Source organism: Mustela erminea, chromosome 21 (assembly GCF_009829155.1).
Source record: "Mustela erminea isolate mMusErm1 chromosome 21, mMusErm1.Pri, whole genome shotgun sequence".
Lineage (NCBI taxonomy): Eukaryota > Metazoa > Chordata > Mammalia > Carnivora > Mustelidae > Mustela > Mustela erminea.
The window spans coordinates 1633870-1657114 of NC_045634.1; the positions used below are offsets into that span (position 1 = coordinate 1633870).

Consider the following 23245-nt stretch of genomic DNA (forward strand, 5'->3'; position numbering starts at 1 on the left):
AGGAAATGGTGCCCACCGACTCTCATTTTAGAGATCAGGTAGTCTGAGGGCACACAGTGAATCGGCGGCAGGGCTGGGATTAGAACCCTGGTCTTCTGGCCCTAACACAGTGTCCCTTCCCCACACTGCGCTGTTTATTTTAGCTCTACCATCAATATTTCAAAACAAATTTGTTTAAACTGATGGTTTTGCTCCAATGCAAAGTCCTAAAGCTAAGAAAAACCCTCAAATAAGAATTACATCCTGAAGAGGGTAATACAACGAATAACTACACAATAACCACCTACATCAAGTGAAGAGTCATGAGGGATTCACAGCCTTGGCACAGACATGGGTTTTTTCCCCTCGGCTTTATTGAGATATAAATTCACATAACATAAAATTTGTCCTTTTATACAATTCAGTTACTTAATATATTCAGAGTTCGACAACCATCACTATATAATTTCAAAACATTTTCATTGCCCCCAGAAGAAACTCTGTACTCATTAGCAAGTACCCCCCACTCGTCCCCGCTGACCACCTGCCAGCCCCTGGCAACCACTAATCTACTTTCTATTTGTATGCATTTGTTTGTTCTGGACATTTCTTAGAAATGGAAGCACACAACATGTGGTCCTCTGTGACTGGCTTCCTTCAATTAGAATGTTCCCAAACTTCATCCATGTGGGAGCAAGCATGTATCAGTACCTCATTCTGCTTTATGGCTGAGTAATACCTTATTGTATGGATATACCACATTTTCTTTATGCATTCACTGGATGATGAACATTTGGGTTATTTCCATCTTTTGTCTATTATAAATGTTGCTACAAATGTTCATGTACAAGATTTTTTATAGACATGTTTTCAGCTGTCTTGGGTGACTACTTGGGAGTGAATTCCTGGGGTCATGGCAATTCTATTTTTAACTTTTATTTTTTAATTTTTATTTATTTTTTTAATTTCTTTTCAGTGTTCCAGAATTCATTATTTATGCACCACACCCAGTGCTCCATGCAATACATGCCCTCCATAATATCCACCACCAGGCTGTATTTTTTAACTTTTTGAGAAAGTGCCAGACTGTTTCCCAAAGCAACTGCACCAAAAGACATTTCTACCAGAGTATTCCAATTCTCCACATCCTCGACAACCCTCGTTATTGTCCATCCTCTTGATTCCAGCATCCTGACTGCTGTGGGAGAGTTTTTAATAGCAAAAACTAACAGTTAAAATACTCTAGGGAATTATATTCTCTGCTCAGCCATATGACCCAATCAACCCCAAAAGTGGTAGACTAGGACATAATACTAATTTTGCTGCCCTATCCTACTGCTCGTGGTACCCTCCCTAACAGTTAAGGAGAGTGGCTCTCAAAATGTAGTCCCAAGACCGGCAGCACCAGTCAGAAATGCAAAGTCTCAGATTCTGTCCCAGACCTACTGAGTCAGAGCCTCTGTGGTGGGACCCAGCTCCTGCTTCTGGTGATTCCGACACCTGCTCAAGTTCAAGGGAAGGCAGCATCTATTGCTGGGCATCTCTGCCCCTCAATGTCAGCTTTAACCACCTTATTGGTGGTAATTAATACACACCAAATCCATCATCCTCTGCAAATGAGGATGATAGTGACCAAGAAAGAACGTTCTAAAGGATTCTGTCATGCAACTTAAGTGGAAGGGTTTGACACTTTCCAATAATGTGATATTTTTGATATAAATTGTTCTAATAATTAAGTTTGGACACAGAAAACTGAGCTGGAAGGTAAACAGGAATTTCATAAGCACCATCCAAGGCAGGAACACGGATATAATTTCCCTAGTACTTGCTGTCCTAAATATTCCTTGCCCATTCAAAACTTCAAGGAGCCTGCTATCACAGTTCTCGTTTAGGTTTTTGGAAAGAGGATGGCATAAGAATTTCACATTCACTAAAATAAACATTTAAACAATCCTTTAAAATACTAAAGACACTGGGGCACCTGGGTGGCTCAGCAGGTTAAAGCCTTTGCCTTCGGCTCAGGTCATGATCCCAGGGTCCTGGGATTGAGCCCCGCATCAGGCTCTCTGCTCAGCAGGGAGCCTGCTTCCTCCTCTCTCTCTGCCTGCCTCTCTGCCTACTTGTGATCTCTCTCTGTCAAATAAATAAATAAAATCTTAAAAAAAAAAATACTAAAGACGGCCTCATCAACACGTGAAACATTGCAAATACTCCTGTGGCCCTGAATTTGGGAACTGAATTATGTCTGGTCATGTCCATCATCACCTAAAAACATGAGGAAAACAATTCTTTGGAAAACCACTGCATGTTTCTTTCATATCTTTCCATTTAAAAACCTTTTCTATATACATTTCTTACACGCCTCCAGATTCAGTAATTAGGGCAAAGGAAGCCTCTTTGTGGCTAATCTGTTACTTCCTTCAGCTGTGGCTAGACTCCTGCTTCTCTCGTCTTCCACTGGGAGTGATCAGCATGAGAGAGGGAGGCCGGACTTCAGCCAAACCCAGTGTGCCTGCAGCAACTTCTGCCCTGGTCCCCGGGGGGTGAACGCCACTCACGGGTACACATGGACGCAGAGGAAGGACCACACAGCTGAACAGCAAAACCCTCACCATCAGAGCGAGATTTGCTGCATCTCTTCCATTTGTTCCCATCCTTCACTGACAGGACGGGTTTCTAGAGCATTTCTCTTGTCTGGGACACCATGGTATCTCTGAGTAAATTCAAAACCTTCTTGTAAGTGTCTAGAATATCCTGAGCTGTCGGTCGTTCTGCAGGCGTCTGGCTCTTACAGGCTTTATGAATATCAAACAAATGAAACCGGACCATATCGCTCCCTTCAACATGCCCCAAAAGGAAGCTAGAGACATCTGGAATCTTCCAGATGTCAATCTTCTCGTCATAGGAGGGCATGAGGTCATCGTCAAAAGGCGTGTCTTCCCCATAGGGCCACAGCTGCTCTGGAGCCACGAAGTCTCCATGCAGCTCCCGGTGGCCACACTTCACCAACGTCCCAGAGCTGTGGTTCACCAGGGGCAAGGCGTCCAGGTCATTCACCACGAGGCTGAAGTTACTGGTCAGCAGATACTGTGACAGCGTCTTGGGCAGGTCGTTGGAGTCGCACATGACGCGTGTGCCCAGGGGGCTGTGGTGCAAGTAGTTGATGATACTGACGTAGTCCACAGCCAGTTGTAGCCTGCGTTGCCACGTGTTCACGTTCTGGTACTTGGAAAGGTTCAGTGTTGCTTCCAGATTGCTCAAGGAGCCCAAGGGGTGATATTCAGTAAGGATAGTGTTGTCGTCCTCACAGAAGCCGAGCAGGGTGACCACGTGTTTACTCTGTAGACCTTTCAGCATCTCCAGCCCGTGCAGGAAATCCTCTTTCATCTCCAGCTGGGAGAGCCGTGAGAGCGCCACTTTGCGCTCCTTCCACTCAGACAGAAAGACCTGAAACAAAGTCACAGAGAGCATCAACCCCGAAAACCGTCACCTGTGTCAGAGAGCCGGAAACCCCCCCACGGAGCGCCAGAGGTGGTACAGAGAATGCAGAAACGAGGAGACACAGACCCAGTCCCGGAGAAGAGCTCAGTCTGGTTACAAAGGCTCCCTGACGAGCAAACACGGGCCCCCAGCGCAGAAGGCAGGGTGGGCCAGGGATGGAAATGGGTGGGGGTGCCGGAGGCTCCTGGGAGTTGGTCTAGAGGATAACCGGGGCTGGCCTGGCGAATGTGGAGAATGGGAAGTGCATCCCTGGGAGAGGGGCCTGTTGGATAAAGGCATGGAGTGGAAAACTGACCGGAAGCTCCAAACACCTGCAGCACAGATGGACGGGGGGGAGGGGAGACCACTAGAAAAGGAGTGAGTCGAGCCCAGCCAGACCATCACACATCACACCACCACCTGCTTAGCTTCAGGGTAGCACAGTAAATCACAAACAGGAATCGTTCTCGGTCAGGACAACAGTTTTTGTTTTTGTTTATTTTTAGGATTTTTTTTATTTGGGGCACCTGGGTGGCTCAGTGGGTTAAAGCCTCTGCCTTCGGCTCAGGACATGATCTCAGGGTCCTGGGATCAAGCCCCACATAGGACTCTCTGCTCAGCAGGGAGCCTGCTTACTCCTCTCTCTCTGCCTGCCTCTCTGCCTACTTGTGATCTCCATCTGTCAAATAAATAAATAAAACCTTAAAAAAAAAAAAAGATTTTATTTATTTATTTGACAGAGAGCACAAGTCAGCAGAGCAGCAGCAGGCAGAGGGAGAGAGAGAAGCAGGCTCTCTGCTGAGCAAGGAGCCCCATGCAAGGCTCGATCCCATAACCCTGGAATCATGACCTGAGCCTAAGGCAGCCGCGCTTAAGGCACTGAGCCGCCAAGGCGCCCCAGGACACAGTTTTAAGTTGGGTGTGGTTCTGTATTCCTTCAGCTGTAAGAGCAGAAGCAAAAGTGCCCTGCAGACTCTAGACCAGACCCCCCGCACCGAGTGCCTGAACAGGACTCCTTAGACTCCCCATTTCTACTAGCTAGGAAAGGCTTGCAGGAAGGATTGTAATGAAGAACTTTTGACCTCCTGCTTAAATCTCCCAGAAGAGAAGACAGGCTCAGAAGTGAGGGTAGGGAGGTCTGGCTGCCCCCAGGCTGCGTCTGCCGCTTGTGGGCTGTTTCTCCGTGCTGCTACTTACTCACTGCTACAACATAGCTTACGGTTTTTGAAACCAATGTGGAGTATTTATCAAGTGCCTGTAACATCAAATCCAAGATCTATCAAGGCAATAATCTGAAAGAGATGAAAAGCTCCAGGAATAAAAATCTGGCCCTACTTACAAAAGCATGAACTGGAACTTTCCCATCCATCAGAAAATGGAGGCAAGAACGGCAAGATCACTCAGAAGAGTGCGACGTGGTCCGCAAAAATGCATGTATTGACAGAGTTTTCACAGTCTTCACAGAGAACAGTAATGTCACAAATGAATAAGTATATAAGATTTCCTTTATGTTATTGTTCTAACTGAATAAAACAAGACAAAATTACATGGAAATCAAAGGAAACAGGCTAATGTTTCTCTTCATATATTCTCTTCATATGGTAAGATTCTAGGTGATTTTTTTCTTTATGCCTTTCAGTATTTTCCAACTTTTCCAGAATGAATATATATGATTTTACATTTAAAAACACTTTTTAGGGACTCCTGGGTGGCTCAGTTGGTTAAGCGTTTGCCTTCGGCTCATGTCATGATCCCAGCGTCCTGGGATCAAGTCCCACATTGGGCTCCTGGCTCAGCAGGAAGCCTGCTTCTGCCTCCGCCAGCCACTCTGCCTGCCTGTGCTCACTCTCTCTGACAAAAGAAAAAAAAAAAAAACTTAATAGGGGCCTGGGTGGCTCAGTCGTTAAGCATCTGTTTTTGGCTCAGGTCATGATCCCAGCGTCCTAGGATCTAGCCCTGCATCCGGGCTTGATCCCATCAATTCTGCATCAACTGATTTGCATCAATTCCCTGCTCCGCGAGAAGGCTGCTTCTTCCTCTCACTCTCCCTGCTTCTGTTCCCTCTCTCGCTGGGTCTCTGTCAAAAAAATAAATAAAATCTTAAAAAAAAAAAAATTTAAAACTTAATAAACCTTGAAGACAGGCATTGTGATGCCTCCAGCTTTGGTTTTCTTTTTCAACATTCCCCCTGGCAATGTGGGGTCTGATCTGGTTCCATACACATTTTAGGATTGTTTGTTCCAGCTCTGTGAAAAATACCAATAGCATTTTTTTAAAAAAATTCATTTGACAGAGATCACAAGTAGGCAGAGAGAGAGGAAAGGAAGCAGGCTCCCTGCTGAGCAGGGAACTGATGCTGAGCAGAGAGCCTGATGCGGGGCTCAATCCCAGGACCCTGAGATCATGACCTGAGCCAAAGGCAGAGGCTTTAACCCACCCAGGTGCCCGCCAATAGTATTTTGACAGGGACTGCACTAAAAGTGTAAATTGCTCTGGGCAGCAGACATTTTAATGATGTTTATTCTTTCAATCCATGAGCATGGAATATTTTTCCACCTCTTTGTGTCTTTCTCAGTATCTCTCCTAAGTGTTCTACAGTTTTTAGAGTACAGATCCTTTATCTCTTTCATTACGTTTATTCCTAGGTATCTTATAGATTTTGGAGCTATTGTAAATGGAATAGACTCCTTAATTTCTCTTTCTTCAGTTACATGGTTAGTGTATAGAAATGCATCTTACTTCTGTGCATTGATTTTCTATCTTGTCATGTTGCTGAGTTGCTGTATGAGTTCTAATAACTCAGGGGTAGAGTCTTTTGGGTTTTCCACATAAAGCATCATGTCATCTGTGAAGAGAGAGTTTGACTTCTTCTTTGCCAATCTGAATGCCTTTTATTTCTTTTTGTTGTCTGAATGCTGAGGCTAGGACTTCTAGTACTATGTTGAGCAGTGATGGTGAGAGTGCGCCTCCTTGTTGTGTTCCTGACCTTAAGGGAAAAGCCCTCAGTTTTTCCCCATCGAGAATGATACTCGCTGTGTGCTTTTCATAGATGGCTTTTATGATATTGAGGTATGGTCCCTCTATCTTTGTACTTTGAAGAGTTTTAATCAAGAGAGAATGCTGTATTTTGTCAAATGTTTTCTCTGCATCAACTGAGAGAAACATATGTTTTTGTTTTTTCTTTTACTAATGTGCCCTATCACCTTGATTGATTTATGAATGTTCAAGCTATATTACAAAGCCAGAGTCATCAAGACAATATGGTATTGGCACAAAAACAGACACATAGATCAGTGAAACAGAGCAGAGACCCCAGAATAGACCCTCAACTCTATGGTCAACGAATCTTCAGCAAAGCAGGAAAGAACATCCAATGGAAAAAAGACAGTCTTTACAATAAGCGGTGCTAGGAAAACTCGACAGCCACATGCAGAAGAATGAAACTAGACCATTCTCTTATAGCATACACAAAGATAAACTCAAAATGGATGAAAGACCGCAATGTGAGACAGGAATCTGTCAAAATCCTAGCGGAGAACATAGGCAGTAACCTCTTTAACATCAGCCACAGAAACTTCTTTCAAAACACGTCTCTAAAGGCAGGGGAAACAAAAGCGAAAATGAACTTTTGGGACTTCATCAAGACAAAAAGCTTCTGCACAGCAAAGGAAGCAGCCAACAAAACTAAGAGGCAACCTATTGAATGGGAGAAGATATTTGCAAATGACATTTTGGATAAAGAGCTGATATCCAACATCTGTAAAGAACTTCTCAAACTCAACACTCAAAAACCAAATAACCCAGTCAAGAAATGGGCAGAAGACATGAACAGACACTTCTCCAAAGACATACAAATGGCTAACAGACACATGAAAAAATGTTCATCATCATTAGCCATCAGGGAGATTCAAATCAAAACCACATTGAGATACCACCTTACACCAGTTAGAATGGCCAGAATTAATAAGACAGGAAACAACAAGTGTTGGAAAGGTGGTGGAGAAAGGGGAACCCTCTTACACTGTCGGTGGGAATGCAAGCTGGTACAGCATTTCTGGAAAATGGTATGGAGGTTCCTCAAGAAGTTTAAAATAGAGCCACCCTAATGACCCAGCAATTGCACTACTAGGCATTTACCCCAAAAATACAGATGTAGGAAAAAGAAGGGGCACATGCACCCCAATGTGCATAGCAGCAATGTCCACAATACCCAAACTATGGAAGGAGTCGAGACACCCTTCAACAGATGGACAAAGAAGATGTGGTTCATATATACAATGAAATATTACTCAGCCATCAGAAAGGATGAATACCCATCATGTGCATTGACATGAATGGAACTGGAAGGAATTATGCTAAGTGAAAAAAGTCAAGCAGAGAAAAACAATTATCATATGGCTTCACTCATACGTGGAGCATAAGAAATAGTGCAGAGGACCACAGAGGAAGGGAGGGAAAACCGAATGGGAAGAAATCAGAGAGGGAGACAAACCATGAGAGACTCTGGACTCCTGGAAACAACCTGAGCGTTACAGAAGGGAGGGCAGTGGGGGGATGAGGTAACTGGGTGAAGGGTATTAGGAGAGCACGTGTTAGGATGAGCACTGAGTATTACAGGCAACTAATGAATCACTGAACACTAAAACAAAAACTTATAATGTACTATATGCTGGTTAACTGAACATAATTTTTTAATACTTTATTATTTTTATTAATATACAACGTATTGTTTGCCCCAGGGGTACAGGTCTGTGACTCGTCAGCTTACACATTTCACAGCACTCACCATAGCATATACCCTCCCCAATGTCCATAATGAACATAATTTTTTTTAAAAAGTAACTGATAAAAAATATTTTGACAGGGGCACCTGGGTAGCTCGGTGGGTTAAGCCTCTGCCTTCGGCTCAGGTCATGATCCCAGGGTCCTGGGATCAAGCCCCACATCGGGCTCTCTGCTCTGCAGGGAGCCGGCTTACTCCTCTCTCTCTGCTTGCCTCTCTGCCTACTTGTGATCTCTGTCAGATAAATAAAAAAAAAAAATCTTAAAAAAAAAATATTGTGACAATCAAAAATAAATAAATAAATAAATAAATAAGACTTAATAAAAAGATACACACGACATGGACATTGGGGAGGGTATGTGCTATGGTGAATGCCGTGAGATGTGTGTCTGACAATTCACATACTTGTACCCCTGGGGCAAATAATACATTATATGTTAATTTTAAAAATGTAAAAAAAAAAAATACACATGAGTAAAATTCACTGGGAAAAAAAGTCTAAAAGGGATAAATCTCCCACTGTTACCCTCAGAGAACAAGATCAGAGATGGGGAGGACAAGAGGTAGAAGGTAACAGTTTACTTTGTACTTCACCTCCTTCGGTAAATTTTGAATGTACTGCTTTTACAATTAAAGAAAATTAAAGAAAAAAAAAAAGAAAAAGAATGGGTCAATCTGCCTTTCAGTCAAACTGGGATTGCTCCAGGCAATCACAAACACAAACCATAAATAGAGTCTGGGGAAAGAAGGCATTGGCCACAGGCTCCCCCTAGGAGCAAAATCACTTCTGGTGGAGAACTGCTGACTTAGGGGCAAGATAGGGGACAGAAGGCAGCAAGAGGGATAATTAGGAATAGCCCGTGAGGGAGTAGGAAAACTATAAAGAGGCGACGGCACAGAGAGCCAGAGTCACAAGGACAGAGGAGCCAACTGTATCAAAGGCTGCAGAAAAGATCAAGTGAGAGGAAGACAGAGAAATGACCAACCTAGGGTTTGCAGGTCTCTGGATAAGGGCAGTTTCTCTGCAGGAGGGTGTTTGGAAGCCATCCTGGCAGAAGACAAGAAGTGAATGGGAGGAGAGAAGTAGGGACAGAGCTCTGGCAATTTCATTACAGAGGAAAGAGAACGAGCACAGAGCTTCCGAGGAAGAGGGAATGGGGAAAGGGATTTCTGTGTGAAAGGGTGTGTGTCTGCGTGCCAGTCAGAATGACCTTCAGAGTGGGGAAGACTGAGGGTGCAGGAGAGTGTGGACAGCTTCCGCGAGAGACATCATGAGAAGTCATGACACCTGAGCTGGAGGGCTTACAGGTCAGGTGACTGAAGATGAAGAAATTTTGTTTGGGAAGCTCCTGTTTCCATAACAACTTATGCAACAGACCATGAACTAAGGCAAGGGGGAAGGAAAAGTCGCGGAAGGAACACGATAAGACCGCTGGGCTGTGGTGAGAGCAGGGCTGAGGTTTGTGGTCACGCATGAAACCACAGGGCTGTGGGACCTCTCTACCTCCAGGGCAACTGCTCGAATGCAGATGCACAGCTGGGGTCAACCAGGTTCGGGGCTCCCCGGTCAGGCACGATGTGTTTGCGCAAGACTGACTTTGAGGCTAACAGTCACGGAGTCCCTGCTGCTGGGTCAGTGTAGGACCCAATGCAACCACCACGGGATCAACACACAGGTCCCGATAACTCAGGAATTACTAAAGCAAGGGCGCTGGGAGAGGAGGTGGTCAGAGAGCAGGATGCCAAGAACTCTGGTTACAGAAATTCCTACTGAGGAAGCTTATGCCTTCCAGCTTAGGATGCGGAGTGTTGCCCGCGTGGAGGAGCTGGTCCCAGTGATGGGAATCACGTTACATGCAGCGAGTTGTTCCAATAAGTGACTATGCAAAGGAATAAGAGGCTGCCCTGTGCTGGGACCCCCATGTGTCCCACGCCCCAGGGCTCAAGGTGGGGGGACGGATGAGACTCATCACTGATGGTGCAATACCCAGTGCGCAAAATACTGTTGCCCTGAGGGCAAATTTCAACCAAAGACAAAAGAAAATCAATGTAATGGCCTTACAGTCCTATTTCATTTTAATAAACAAAACTACGCTACTCAGTTATTATCCACATTTTTAAACCTCATATTTGCATGGACATGATTTGTAGGGCATCCCCCAAATCCAATCTATCCTCAAACAACAATTCGCCACCATCAAAGCTACCTACTGAAGGGGTGCCTGGATAAAGCAGTAGGTTAACTCAGATTGGACTCTTGGTTTTAACTCAGATCATGATCTCAGGGTCATGGGACTGAGCCCTGTGTTGGGCTCCACACTCAATACGGAGTCTGCTTAAAAGACTCTCTCTCTCTCCCCTCTCTGCTCCTTCCCCTGCTATTCCTCTCTCAAGTAAATAAACAGTTTTAAAAAACGAAACAAAACAAACTACCCACCCAAAAACATATCCTTCAAGGTAAAGAGCAATTCTGAAAAAGAAGTCCAAAAATGACCTGAGCAGTAACCTGGAAACAAGTGGGCGACCAGCCCCTCCAGGTCATGAAGATAGAAATCAACGGGGCCTAAGTCCTCTTCTCTACCCATTTCCCCCCTGTGTGTTCTTCACATCCTAAAGCTTTCAGCATCATCCCAGGTATCTATTCCCACCCACTGCCCCAGATCCGAATGCTAGGCCTGTATGTCCAAGTTCACATTCACTCCCAGCCTTAACATGTTCACCGCGTGCACACAAAATTGTTCTTCATTCTTCCGCACTCAGGCAATGACAGCACTACTCTTGTTGTTGCCTGGACCTAGAACTTTGTGATCACCCTCTCCCTCGCTTACACCCCAGAAATGACCTATTAGGAAAACCTACTGGGGGCACCTGGGTGGCTCAGTGGGTTAAGCCTCTGCCTCTGGCTCAGGTCATGATCCCAGCGTCCTGGGATCGAGCCCCGCATCGGGCTCTCTGTTCAGTGGGGAGCCTGCTTCCCGCCCCACTGCCTGCTGCTCTGCCTACTTGTGATCTGTCAAATAAATAAAATCTTAAAAGAAAAAAAGGAAATCCTACTGGCTCTGCCTTTAAGACGTGACCAGAATCTACTGATTTCTTACTAGGTTCACTGCTAACACCCTTGTCCAGCTGTGACTATCTCTCCCCTGCAAGGCCCAGCCAGTCAGTCTTCCACCCCCCACCAACACCTCAGCCTCCTTTCAACACATACAACACATTTTACCTCTACTCAAATTGCTCCAATGGCTCTCCTGGTCCCACCAAGCCTCATGTGCCCTGGCCACCACTTGGCTTTCCTCTGACTTTATGTGCTACCTCCCTTCTCATCCTGCCCTCTGGTGTCACTGGCTCATTCCAGGTCCCTGAACAACCAGGCATGTTCCATTTTAGGACTCTGCTGGTACCCATCTTTCTTAGAACATATTTTCCCTGGATAGTCACAGGGCTCACTCTCAGATCATTCTGACCACCTAAAGTAGTGAGCCGTGGCTCTTTCCTCACCCTGCTGTCTTCCCAGCACACGTCATTAATATATTTTATTGAGCATCTATTTCTTATTCATTGACTCATCCCCCAACTAGAAAGCTTCAAGAGGCTCTGTTTTATTCATTGCCACAGCTCCAGCACCTACAATGAATGAATACATTTTTTTTTTTAAATAAATATTTTTTTAAAAGTTACCTTGTTCTATGGTTTTACTTTGCATAAATTCCATTCCCTTTTCCCTGACTTCTTCCTTCAAGATGTCTCCTTTCTGGGGCGCCAGGGAGGCTCAGTTGCTTAAGGGTCTACCCATGATCCCAGGGCCTGGGATGGAGCCCAGGCCTTCATTGGGCTCTCGGCTCAGTGGGGAGCCTGCTTCTCCCTCTCCTCCCCACTTGTGATCTCTCTTGCTGTCACTATTCTCTCAGGTTAAGTAAATAAAATCTTAAAAAAAAAAAAGTCTCCTTTCCACATTCATGGTGCACTGGTCTCCCCAAACAAAAGCCAGCTGTCCATGTGGATGCATTTTCTGTTCCCTCTCTCCCTCCTGCCAGTCACGCCATACATCCTCACAAAGGAACTCTGTGCAACAATCCTTCTCTGGCCTCTAGAGGCATCAGCGGGCCTTAGCTCCCACAGAACCAGTAAGTCCGGGACCAGGTGCAGCCAGCACACACTGGTTGCCTACAGACAACAGCTTTTGAGGCATCTGAATGCACCCCTTTGGTTTCTCTTTTTAAAATAAAAAACTTTTTTTTTTTAAATAAAAAAACTTTTAAAAAGTCAAAATAATCCCATGCCAGCTTGAAAAATAAGAATTAAAAAAATTGCCCATAATCTTTTTACCATAGCAGTTTCTATCATTTCTGTATTTTTCTACAAAAGCACATTAATTTTGCAGTTGAAAATCATGTATTATGCAGTTTTGCATTTTGCTTTTTTTATTTATCCTCATAAGATTTTTTTTCCTGCTGCTACACAGAGCTCCTAAACACACTAAATGGCTGCAGAATATTCTATCAAGTGGCTAGCCCATAATGAACTATATCCAATAGTTTTTATTACTGGTTTTCTATTGCTATAAATAACAAAGCAAAATACTCCTTGATGCATTTAGCTTTTTTCCTTCCATTGGATCAGGATAAAGTCTGATATGTTAGATCACTGGGCTCAAAGGCAGAAATATTTTGAGGACCCTTCACACATAATGCCAATTTGCCATCCTGAAAGGCCACCCCATTAACACTCAGAGGTAACCCAGCACTCACTCTCTTCACGGCTCCTTCCCCAACACGCTTCAGCTGCCTCACTTCTGTCCTCAGCTCCTCGCAGGACAGCCACGGTGAACAGTTTTTCATCTGTCCCATTCTGAAATGTCCGTGGGGACAGTGGGTGGAGCCCGGAGTGGAGTGGGGAGGGGCGATGAAAAACCAGTCAAGGCAGAGGTAGAGGAGAGCATTCATGAGAGCCATAGAGAGCAGCAGCCCCACGGCTGGGGGCACTGCTCTGCGGGGAAGGCTTCTGCTGCTGTCCTGGGCTTTCCCGTCCATGCTGCTATCCTCTGCAGGTTCCTGCGATGGGACACCAAACAAGAAGTAATCATGAAGGTGTCTGGGTGACAAGGGGTTAAAAGAAGGCACAGCCTCTCAGTCCTCTTATGCCCAAGGATCCTGCATACCTTTGGGTCCTTGGGAGGATTAAAGAAGGTATCCCGTACTAGGTTCATTCTAAATGCTCAGTGTCAGCTGTTCGCACAATCCGTGTCTTGTTATCAGCTTGTCTGGATTCCACCAGAAGGAAGGTGTTTGTGTGTGTCTGACTTTGTGTCCCTCCCACAGGACTGAGCAAAATGAAAGCAAGCCGCACTTGTTAGTCCAGTGGGACCAGGACAGATGGACAGAGGAGAGCAGCCAAGATCAGATATGGTGGGGGTGAGGGCAAGAATGCTGACAGCCTCCTGAACCAGCTAAGGAATTGGGATAATCCCTGGAAGGTACTAGAAAGCTCCCTAACATTTTTAAGAAGCAAGGCTCCTCTTCAGCAGGTGTGACAGATGTGTCGGGGTGGAAGAGATGGTGGTGGGGAGACTGGGTCAAGGGCTCCATCAGTCGTGTGGGGTTTGAGCTGAGAAGCACGCGGGCTGGAGTAACAGTCGTGAGAACAGAGAGAGGGTGACACGCAGGTGACCCTCGCACCAGGCACCGCCGAGAAGGCTGGACACTCAGCGGCTCAGCTCTAGTGCTGGCGCCGGCGGGAGGCTCACGGTGGAGGTGGGCATTCCTGCCGAGTTGTTGGAGAGGGCTGGAAGGGCCCTGGAGGTCAGGTACTTGACGCTCAGGGTGCCTGAGGCAGAAGCTACGTGTGCACCAGAGCGGAAGCGTGTCGATATTTTGACTAGAATGATGGGCGTAACGGTGTGTTCTCTTAGTGTCAGTACTGGGATGTGTTGGGGACACTAGTGACAGAACTGACCCTGTGCTTCCGGTGTCTGAAACGACTGTGACACGAAGGGTTACCTTCCAGGAGCGCCTTCGTTCTCCCCGCTCAGGCCTCCACCCAGACACCTGGGTCACTCAGTGTCCTGGTTGGTCCCAGGCATGGGTTTGAAAACATTCTGCCACGAAGTACCAAAAAGGTACTGCAACTCTGCACAGAGACAAACGGCAACAGTTCAGATGGTCTTCCCCAGGGGCCCTCCTAGGGTCTGGGCGTCCCCCTCCAGCCCCAGGATGGAGCAGCAGCTGCAGGAAGTCCTCCGACAGCCTGGTGGCCATCGTGGCACCCTGCCAGCTGGCCTGAGTTCAGAGTCCGCACCTCCCCTGCTGCTCCCTTAACCTCCATCGCCAAACACCGATCACTTATTCATTCTACGTTCATGAAGCCGTTTCCCCATGCTCAACCCCACCTAGGCCCTGGGGATCTGTGAGTAAATACACAGATATGGTTCCTGTCCTCTTGGACCTTAGGGAGAAACCAGTGGAGGAGAGAGACAATAAATAAGAAACAAAAAATCTTCTCCTTGTATATTGTGATGAGCTTTTAAGGATAGAGACTAACAGAGAGGAAATCCCTGGATGAAGCAGTCCTAGAACACCTCTCCAAGGATTCGCACCAAGACCAGAGGCCCGAGAGGCGACAGCCGTGAAGAAAATCTGAAGACAGCTCTTTCATACCTTCTCCTGGAGATAGTCAGCCCACCCACCATTCACAGCGCTGGGACAACACACCCATCGAGCCAGGTGTAAAGTTCACAGAAAAACAGCATTTCTCCTAAGTTCACCCTGCAGCTATAAAGACTTTAAAGCTTTAAGGACTATCTATACTTTCTTTCTCCAACACTACCCCTCTTCCTCTAGAACCCGAGGCTACTCCACCCACAGTGACCAAATCGCCAGGACCTCACTATTGCTGAACACAGGAGTCAGTTCAGTCACGGGCTTGACCACTTGGCGGCATCTGGCATGGCTGATCACTCCCTTCTCCCTGAAAGGCCTTTGTTACCTGGTTCCCAGGAAGGTGCACTCTGGTGGCTCTTCTTGCCTTTGTCTGTAGACTGCTGGAGTGTCGGAGGCTGGGACAGATCTCTGCACTCATGCCCTGGGTGCTCTTATCCAGACTTGGGCTCCCTGTCCCCACCTGCTGGCAGCTCCCGGTGTAAAGCCCCAGTCCCCCTAACCTGACATCTCTACTAGAATGTCCCAACGGACAATTCAAAATACTACTTCTTCTCGACAGTAAAATGACAAATAACTCAATTTGGAAATGGACAAAGGGCTTGAACAGACATTTATCTAGAGAAGACAAGCAGATAGCCAACAGGCACGTTGACTTTATTAGTCATCAGGAAAATGCAAATCAAAACACAATGAGATCCTGCCTCATCCCCATCAGGACGGCTGTCATCAAAGAGTAGGCAAGAACGAGTGTAGACGAAGATGTGAGAAAATAGGAACCCTTAGGGCGCCTGGGTGGCTCAGTGGGTTAAGCCGCTGCCTTCGGCTCAGGTCATGATCTCAGGGTCCTGGGATCGAGTCCCACATCGGGCTCTCTGCTCAGCAGGGAGCCTGCTTCCCTCTCTCTCTCTCTGCCTGCCTCTCTGCCTACTTGTGATCTCTGTCTGTCAAATAAACAAATAAAATCTTAAAAAAAAAAAAAAGAAAATAGGAACCCTTATACATTGCTGGTGGCAATATAAAATGATGCAGCCTCTGTGGAAAAAAGCCTGGAAGTTCCTCAAAAGGTTGAATATAGAGCTACCCATACAAATCCATTGCTCAGTATATGCCCAAGGGAACTGACAACGTACATTCACATGAACCCTAGTCACTAGTACGTGAATGTTCACAGCAGCACTACTCCTAACAGCCAAATAGTAGAAATAACCCGAAGTCCATACATGGACAAATAAAATATGCTATAACTAGACATGGAATATTAATTACCCACAAAAAGAAATAAAGCACTAATACATGCTGTAACATGGATGAAACTCGAAAACTTGATGCTAAGTGAGATAAGGCAGACACAAGAGGTCCTGTATCGTAGGACTGTATTATATGAAATGTCCATACAGGCACATCCATACAGCAGAAAGCAGCTTAGTGACTCCTAGGGGCTGAGTGAAAGGGGAAACGGGGAGTGGTTGCTAATGGGCACAGGATTTCTTTTTGGATGAAAATGTTCTGGAATTAGTGGAGATGATTGCACAACCTTGTGAATATACTAGAAATCAATGAACGGTACACTTTAAAGAGCAAACTTAATGGTACGTGAATTATATCTCAGTGTGAACAGATAACAAAAATGCTTCCCAAACACAATGTCTGCCCCCTCCCTACAAATCTGCTGTTTTCGGCGTTCAGACCCTCAGCGCTCAACTGCTCTGTTCTTCCAGTGACCCAACCCCAGTAACCCCCCAAGGGTCAGCAGAGCAACACTGCTTTCTCTGAGCAAGACATTTTAGAAGTAATGGATTCTTCCGCAACCCCATGTAGTTCTTCCTAATTAATTTTTTAAAAATGCTGCCGTGCAAATCGCCACTGTGATTATGAGGTGTCCAGCAAACCCTGGCTCTACCGCACTGTTCCAGCCTCACTTGAGTCTCCGCCTTTTCTTGACATAGTGCCACCTGCTCACCTGCCCCTCAGTCTTCCCCGCTGTGCCTGCTGGGGTTGCGCTGGCTGTTCGCTCACCTTTTCCACAAAGACTCCGGGGCCCGTGTCTTTCTCTCTGGCCCATTCCCTCCTGTCTTTAGGGACTTTGACTAAAACTATGATGAATTTTCCCATTCAGCCCTCACGGTCTCCTCTCTTGGTACCTGATTCTTAGAAGGTGTTCTTACAGAAATGAATAAAACAACCGCCATCTCTCTTCTACAACATTCGAAATGACCAAGTGTGTCTCAACTCAGACCTCAGGTCAAGAAACAGCACTTTGTTCTATAAAGGGCCAGATGGTAAATATTAGGTTTAGGGGCAAAAGGTGAAATCCAGTGACAACTGCATCACGTGACTTGTGGGGCACCAAGAGGCAGTGTAAAGCCATGACAGGCCACAAACTCTCTGTCACTGTCATTCAGCTCTGTTCCCGGGTGTGAAAGCAGCCCCCTACATTACTGAAACAATGAGCGTGGCTGTGTTTGAATAAAACTTTACATACGGAAAATGAAATTTGAATTTCATAAAGTTTTCATGTGTCACATAAGATTATTTCTCTTCTGACTCCCCCCCCCAGAGTTTCAAAAGGTACAAAGCATTCTTAGCTCACAGTCATACAAACGCAGGTGGCAGGCAGAGGCTGGCTGAGTCCCGCACTGGGTGTTGCTATTCTTTTTTTTTTTTTTTTTAAGATTTATTTATTTATTTATTTGAGAGAGAGAGTGAGAAAGAGCATGAGAGGGGAGAAGGTCAGAGGGAGAAGCAGACTCCCCATGGAGCTGGGAGCCCGATGTGGGACTTGATCCCGGGACTCCGGGATCATGACCTGAGCCGAAGGCAGTCGCTTAACCAACTGAGCCACCCAGGCGCCCCGGGTGGTGTTATTCTTGTGGGTCTGCTGCAGACCAGCCTTCCATCCTGAGGCTTCCCTCTGTGTAATCTCGCTCACGCGCATGGCGATGGCACTGGTCTCCAAGTCTCTACGGTGGCCTGGGTATTTCTCCTACACTTCACTCAGCTGGTTTGTCAAGGCCTGGGATGTCCAGAACTTAACTCTGTCCTGTCTCCAGCATGCCCCTCCTCCAGGGTTCCCTCACTGTCACAAGCATACAATGCCCACTTGCTCAAGTCACAAAACAGGCGACTTGGTTCCACCCTCCCCCAACCTCCAAACCGACCAATCACCACGCACGGTCAATTCTTTCACCCAAACCTCTCCCAGCTCTGCTCACTTTTCCCCTCTCCCCTGCCACCCCTTGTCTAAGTCTCCAGCATCTCTTACCTGGGCTTCTGCAACAGCTTCCTGCACGAACTCCCACTTCTTTCTCTTTTCCAGTCCATTCTCCACACAGCAAATAGAAACTTTATTCTTTCCTGAAATGTTTCAAGCACAGAAACAACTAAAAAGTAAGATCATGAACACCCGTCCAGCTTTGTCAAGTAACGGTGCATCACAAAGATCTTTTTTAAAGAAATAAAATAAATAAAGAAATAAAATAAATAAAATATTATATATATAGTTGTATATAGTTGAAGCCCCTTTGGACTCCTCAAGGTCCTATTCTGCTCCCTCCCAAGAAGGAACCACCATCCACAAGCTGATGTCCCAGGACCTGCAGCAGCAGCAGCATCTAAGAACTTGTGGGAAATCTGAGTTCTGGAATCCTCTCTCCAAATCTCCTGAACCAGAAACTCTCAGGTGAGGCCCAGAAATCTCTGTTTTAACAAGTCTTCCAGTGGATTCGGATGCATGCTCAAGCCCAAGAACCACTGGTGTATAGAATTTCCACACATACTTTTTATTTTCACCACCAGTATGTGCCTATAAATAACAATGCATAACACATCGATGTTTACACACCGTATATAAGTAGCTGTACTGTATCCATCCTTTGTAACTTGCTTTTTTAAAAGCCTAACATTAGGGGTGCCTGGGTGGCTCAGTGGGTTAAAGCCTCTGCCTTCGGCTCAGGTCATGATCCCAGGGTCCTGGGATGGAGCCCCACATTGGGCTTTCTGCTCGGCAGGGAGCCTGCTTCCTCCTCTCTCTCTGCCTGCCTCTCTGCCTACTTGTGACCTCTGTCTGTCAAATAAATAAATAAAATCTTAAAAAAAAAAAAAAAAAAAGCCCAACATTAGGTTTACGAGGTTTATCCATGCGGGTACATCCAACTCGAGTTTGCCATTTTCACTTGTTTAACTATACCATCAGCAAAGCGAGTTTTGTACACACCTCCTTCAGCACGTGTGGGAAGTGTCTCGCTGGCGTACACAGGGTGATCTTTCTAAAGCATAAATCCAATCACTCCTTGCTTAAAATCAACTAACCGTCCTTCTCTGTCCTCAGGGCAATGCCCAAACTCCTATAAGGCCCCCTGAGCTCCAGCCTCTGTCCAGCTCTCCAGACGCCTCCTTGCACCCCGCACTCCAGGCCCTAAGCTTCCCTCTGTTCTTGAAGTCACCCGCGTTGAGACGCCCAGGCTCTGGCATGTGCATCCCTTCTTCCTCAACTGTGAGCAACCAGGGTACTGCCTGCCTGCTTGGCGCACCCCTGGGTCCTCAGCAGCTGGTGTGCAACAGGCACTCAGTAAAAATGCACTGCCCGCCGGATCACTCAGACTCCTCTCTGCCACCTTCACAATCCCACCGAATTTGTTCTTTCTCTGTTCACGTGCCTGTCCTCTGATGCTCCCTTCCAGCACCTCCTCCAGTCTGAGTTCACCATCTTTTTACTTCTCCAACCCCCTTGCTGTGACCTTCCTCGATCCTATCTTGCCACAGGTAGGATAGTCAGTTAGTTGTATAGGGCCTAAAACCTATCGTTTTTGTTTTTGTTTTTTTTCTTTTGGAGGGATACTAATTCCTTCATTTCCACACAAAGGCTGCCAGCATCAGGTAGGAAATTCTGCAGAACTCTAGAAATTCATTTTTTCTAATCTACATTAGATCAGTACCCAGTTACCCTTTATTTATTTATTTATTTTAAGATTTTATTTGACAGAGAGAGACCACAGGCAGGGGGAGAGAGGACAGGCTCCCCACTGAGCAGGGAGCCCAACACGGGGCTCAATCCCAGGACCCCGGAATCAAGACCTGAGCCAAAGGCAGATGCTTAACCAACTGAGGCACCCACGCACCCCACACAGTTACCCATTTAATGCATTTCTTGTGGACCCTGAAGTTATATGCCTCAATAATCTTTCAATTATCCCACCTCTGAATCCTCAGGAAAAAAACTCACCCAAAAATTCAACTAACTTTCACACAGTGTCGACCTCACACCAATTCTGTGAGACACATATAATTATTATTCCCATTTAACAGAGAACTGAGGAGAAGTGACATAGCCAAGGTCACTAAACTGTAGTTGGAAGCCTGCAAGTTTTCTGGCCTTAAACTCACCTTATTCCTGGCCTTAAACTCACCAGGAGGGGGGTGGGGAGGGTGTGCCTGGGGGGCTCAGTCGGTTAATCGGCTGCCTTCCACTCAAGTCACGATGCCAGAGTCCCGGGATCAAGTCCCATATCAGGCTCCCTGCTCAGTGGAAAGCCTGCTTCTCCCTCTCCCACTGTCCTGCTTGTGTTTCCTCTCTCTCTGCCAAATAAATAAATAAGATCTTCTTATGAATAACTAAATAACTAAATAAATCCTGCAGCTCGTTCACTGTGTGGGGGTGGGGGGTAGCCCTGAGACTGCCCACTTCTTAAAGGACTCTCTGGCCCACCCCAACACCTGATGGGCCTCTCTCCCTTAAAGGCGTATTTCTGGAGCAGCCCGTGTGGCTGAAGGAACTCTGGTACAAAAAGAAGCAAAATGGCAATGACCGTTGCTGGTTCACAAGGAATGAAGATTGTGGGGCCAGCTGGGTCAGGAGAAATGCAGGCGCTGTTGAGACAAAGAACTTCTGACGTTGGTAGCTACAAGCTGGCAGTGGAAAAAACTGGCAACCACTGCTCTACACTCACAGCTCGTTTACAAGAAAGAAAAGGAATAGCACAAAACCAGTTTTTACCGATTTACGGAGTATTCGATTCAAGCAGAGAAGGAACGGACGGGTGCCACCCAGTGCAATTTAGAACGGAATCCCATTTTGCCACCAGGACACACGGCGCTTCACAGTAATTGTTTCAAACAACTCGGACGCTTACTTAGCCTTAAGCTGCTACGGTCACGGCAAAAAGGACGGAGACAAGGCCGCTCGGCCCCGCTGAGCCTTCACGAACCGAGGCCCAGGACGACCCGCACCACGGAGGCCAGCGCCGGGAGGCGGCGCGCGGCGGCGGCACTACAGGGCCGAGCGCAGCGGCCGCCGGAGGGACGGAGCCGCCGAGCGCAGCGGCCGCCGGAGGGACGGAGCCGCCGAGCGCAGCGGCCGCCGGAGGGACGGAGCCGCCGAGCGCAGCGGCCGCCGGAGGGACGGAGCCGCCGAGCGCAGCGGCCGCCGGAGGGACGGAGCCGCCGAGCGCAGCGGCCGCCGGAGGGACGGAGCCGCCGAGCGCAGCGGCCGCCGGAGGGACGGAGCCGCCGAGCGCAGCGGCCGCCGGAGGGACGGAGCCGCCGAGCGCAGCGGCCGCCGGAGGGACGGAGCCGAAGCCCGGGGCGGACCCGCCGCGCCGAGGTACAGCCGGGCCGGGAGACGCGACGCGGAGGGGCCGAGGCGGCCTCCCGGCAAGGACAGATCCCGCAGAAAGCCCAGCCACCCTCCGCAGCCGCCCTCCGGCCCCCGCCCGCCGCTACCCCGCGCTCCCTCGCGCGGAGCCTCGCCGCCACACCTCCACGCCAGCCGCGCCTACCTGCGGCCCGGGTCGGATCCGCGGCCTCCTGCGCAGGCGCGGCCGGAAACCAGCCCCGGCAGGGCGAGCGCGATGCCGCCCCCTGGCGTCCGCCTCCGGCCACGCACCTGGGGGCCGGCGCAGGCCGGATTCTAGCCCAGGTGCGTCCACCGTTCTCCTATTCTGGCTTCTCTCCGAATCAGTGAGGACAATGAGATGTTGACCTAGTGTTAGGTACCCCCAAAATGGGTCCCCCAATAATGGGTTCGTGATTGTAGGAGCGAGATGGATAAAAAGTGAAGGTCAAGCAAAGCTTTATTTCGCGCCAAGCATCAAGAATCAGACCCACCGTCAAACAGACCAGTTGGGGTTGCCCCTTACAGAGGATGACCCCTCCCTGCTTTCCAGACTCACTTTTATAGAGCAAAGGCCATGTGGTTGGGCCTGGCCACACACAGGTGGCTAATTGAATTACAATTCACCCCACAGTAGCCATGGAAACCAGCCGGGTAGCTAGGAGACAGTCTGTGCCTGGCCTGACCCACCCTTGTATTTGAGCTTTGTAACCTGACTCTGGTTTCCAGGACTTGTTAAGTCCCCTGGAGGAAGGGGAGCAGGGACTGTTTAAGGGTTAAACAACAAAGTTATCGTTTGACCTCAATGGAAGCCTCTGGCTAAAATAAAAATATAAAATAGGTCCTTGCAACCAGTTTTGTTTTAGTCCGGAGTCCCAGCCTGCTGCTCGCTATGGTGGAGGGGAGATGGAACATCTAGATCTTTCATACAGCTTCCGGTCACTGCAAAGCGGGGGTTTCCGAAGGGAGCCTTCAGAGCATACGCGGATGCTTCAGATCTCCAGGAAAACTGTTAGAAGGGCAAATCCTCGGCTCCATCCCACACCTGGAGGCAGGTAGGGTCCAGCAACTTGCGCTTTAACCAGGTCTCCGGGTGATGCCGAAGCGCCCCAAAGCCCTGGTTTTTATTCATGACTTTGCATAGCAGAGTGATACTGCTATGCGTCCTGCTCTAGTAGCACTGACCGTACAAGGGCTTTAGGTGGGTTTTGGATGGAGGAAAGCATCATTAACAGAAAAGGTAGCATAAGGAGAAGACATTTTGAATTTGTAAAGGAATGGCAGTCCAACCTAATATCCAGTAGGACCTATCATCTTTGGGGGGGAATAATAAAGATTCCCCCCATTTATAGGAATTACCTGCCTCAGAGGATCCTGTGATGCTTTAGAAAGGGATGATCTCTCCAAGACAGAGAACATACTGAGGAAAGAAGAGAGCCAAATCTGAGCTCATGGAAACTTAGATTTCAGGATTAGAGAAAGTGTAAAGCACAAAGAAGCTATGAAAGCCAGTAAGAAGAGATTTCAAGGCTGATTCCTGGTACGATGGAGAAAACACATGAAAACTTTTCTCTCCCACCAAACACCACTATAAAATCTGAACAGAACTCATGGCACAGCTATTTGGGGTCTCTGAAAAGCAACTATCTCCAGCTGGATCAAAGAAGAATGCCAGAATTGGAAGTACCACTGATTGGTACTTCCAAAGACAATGTTATTGTCTTTCCTCTGGTATCCTCA

General features: G+C 47.4%; 1 protein-coding gene across 6 annotated transcripts; it reads right to left on the reverse strand.

The window, feature by feature from the left end:
* Positions 1–2079: 2079 nt before the first annotated feature.
* POMK (protein O-mannose kinase) lies at positions 2080–21759 on the reverse strand. 6 transcript variants are annotated; one of them, XM_032329122.1, is made up of 5 exons: positions 21672–21759; positions 18161–18252; positions 14239–14368; positions 12991–13293; positions 2080–3426 (listed from the first exon to the last, which is right to left on the reverse strand). In XM_032329122.1, the coding sequence occupies exons 4-5, from the start codon at positions 13270–13272 to the stop codon at positions 2656–2658; spliced, it is 1053 nt and encodes a 350-aa protein (XP_032185013.1). In that variant the 5' UTR covers positions 13273–13293; positions 14239–14368; positions 18161–18252; positions 21672–21759; the 3' UTR covers positions 2080–2655. The 6 variants fall into 6 exon arrangements, with proteins under 6 accessions (XP_032185013.1, XP_032185014.1, XP_032185015.1 ...); XM_032329123.1 differs by lacking the exon at positions 21672–21759 and adding an exon at positions 21027–21665; XM_032329124.1 differs by lacking the exon at positions 21672–21759 and adding an exon at positions 20891–21665 and having other exon boundaries at positions 14239–14336.
* Between the last annotated feature and the right edge of the window lie 1486 nt (positions 21760–23245).

What these genes read in the sequence shown, in the direction of transcription:
- POMK (XM_032329122.1), bottom strand. Translation starts at nt 13,272, where the DNA reads ATGGACGGGAAAGCCCAGGACAGCAGCAGAAGCCTTCCCCGCAGAGCA. An exon ending in GGGAAGGAGCCGTGAAGAGA is followed by an intron (nt 3,427 to 12,990) that starts GTGAGTGCTGGG and finishes ACTTTGTTTCAG; the next exon opens with GTCTTTCTGTCTGAGTGGAA.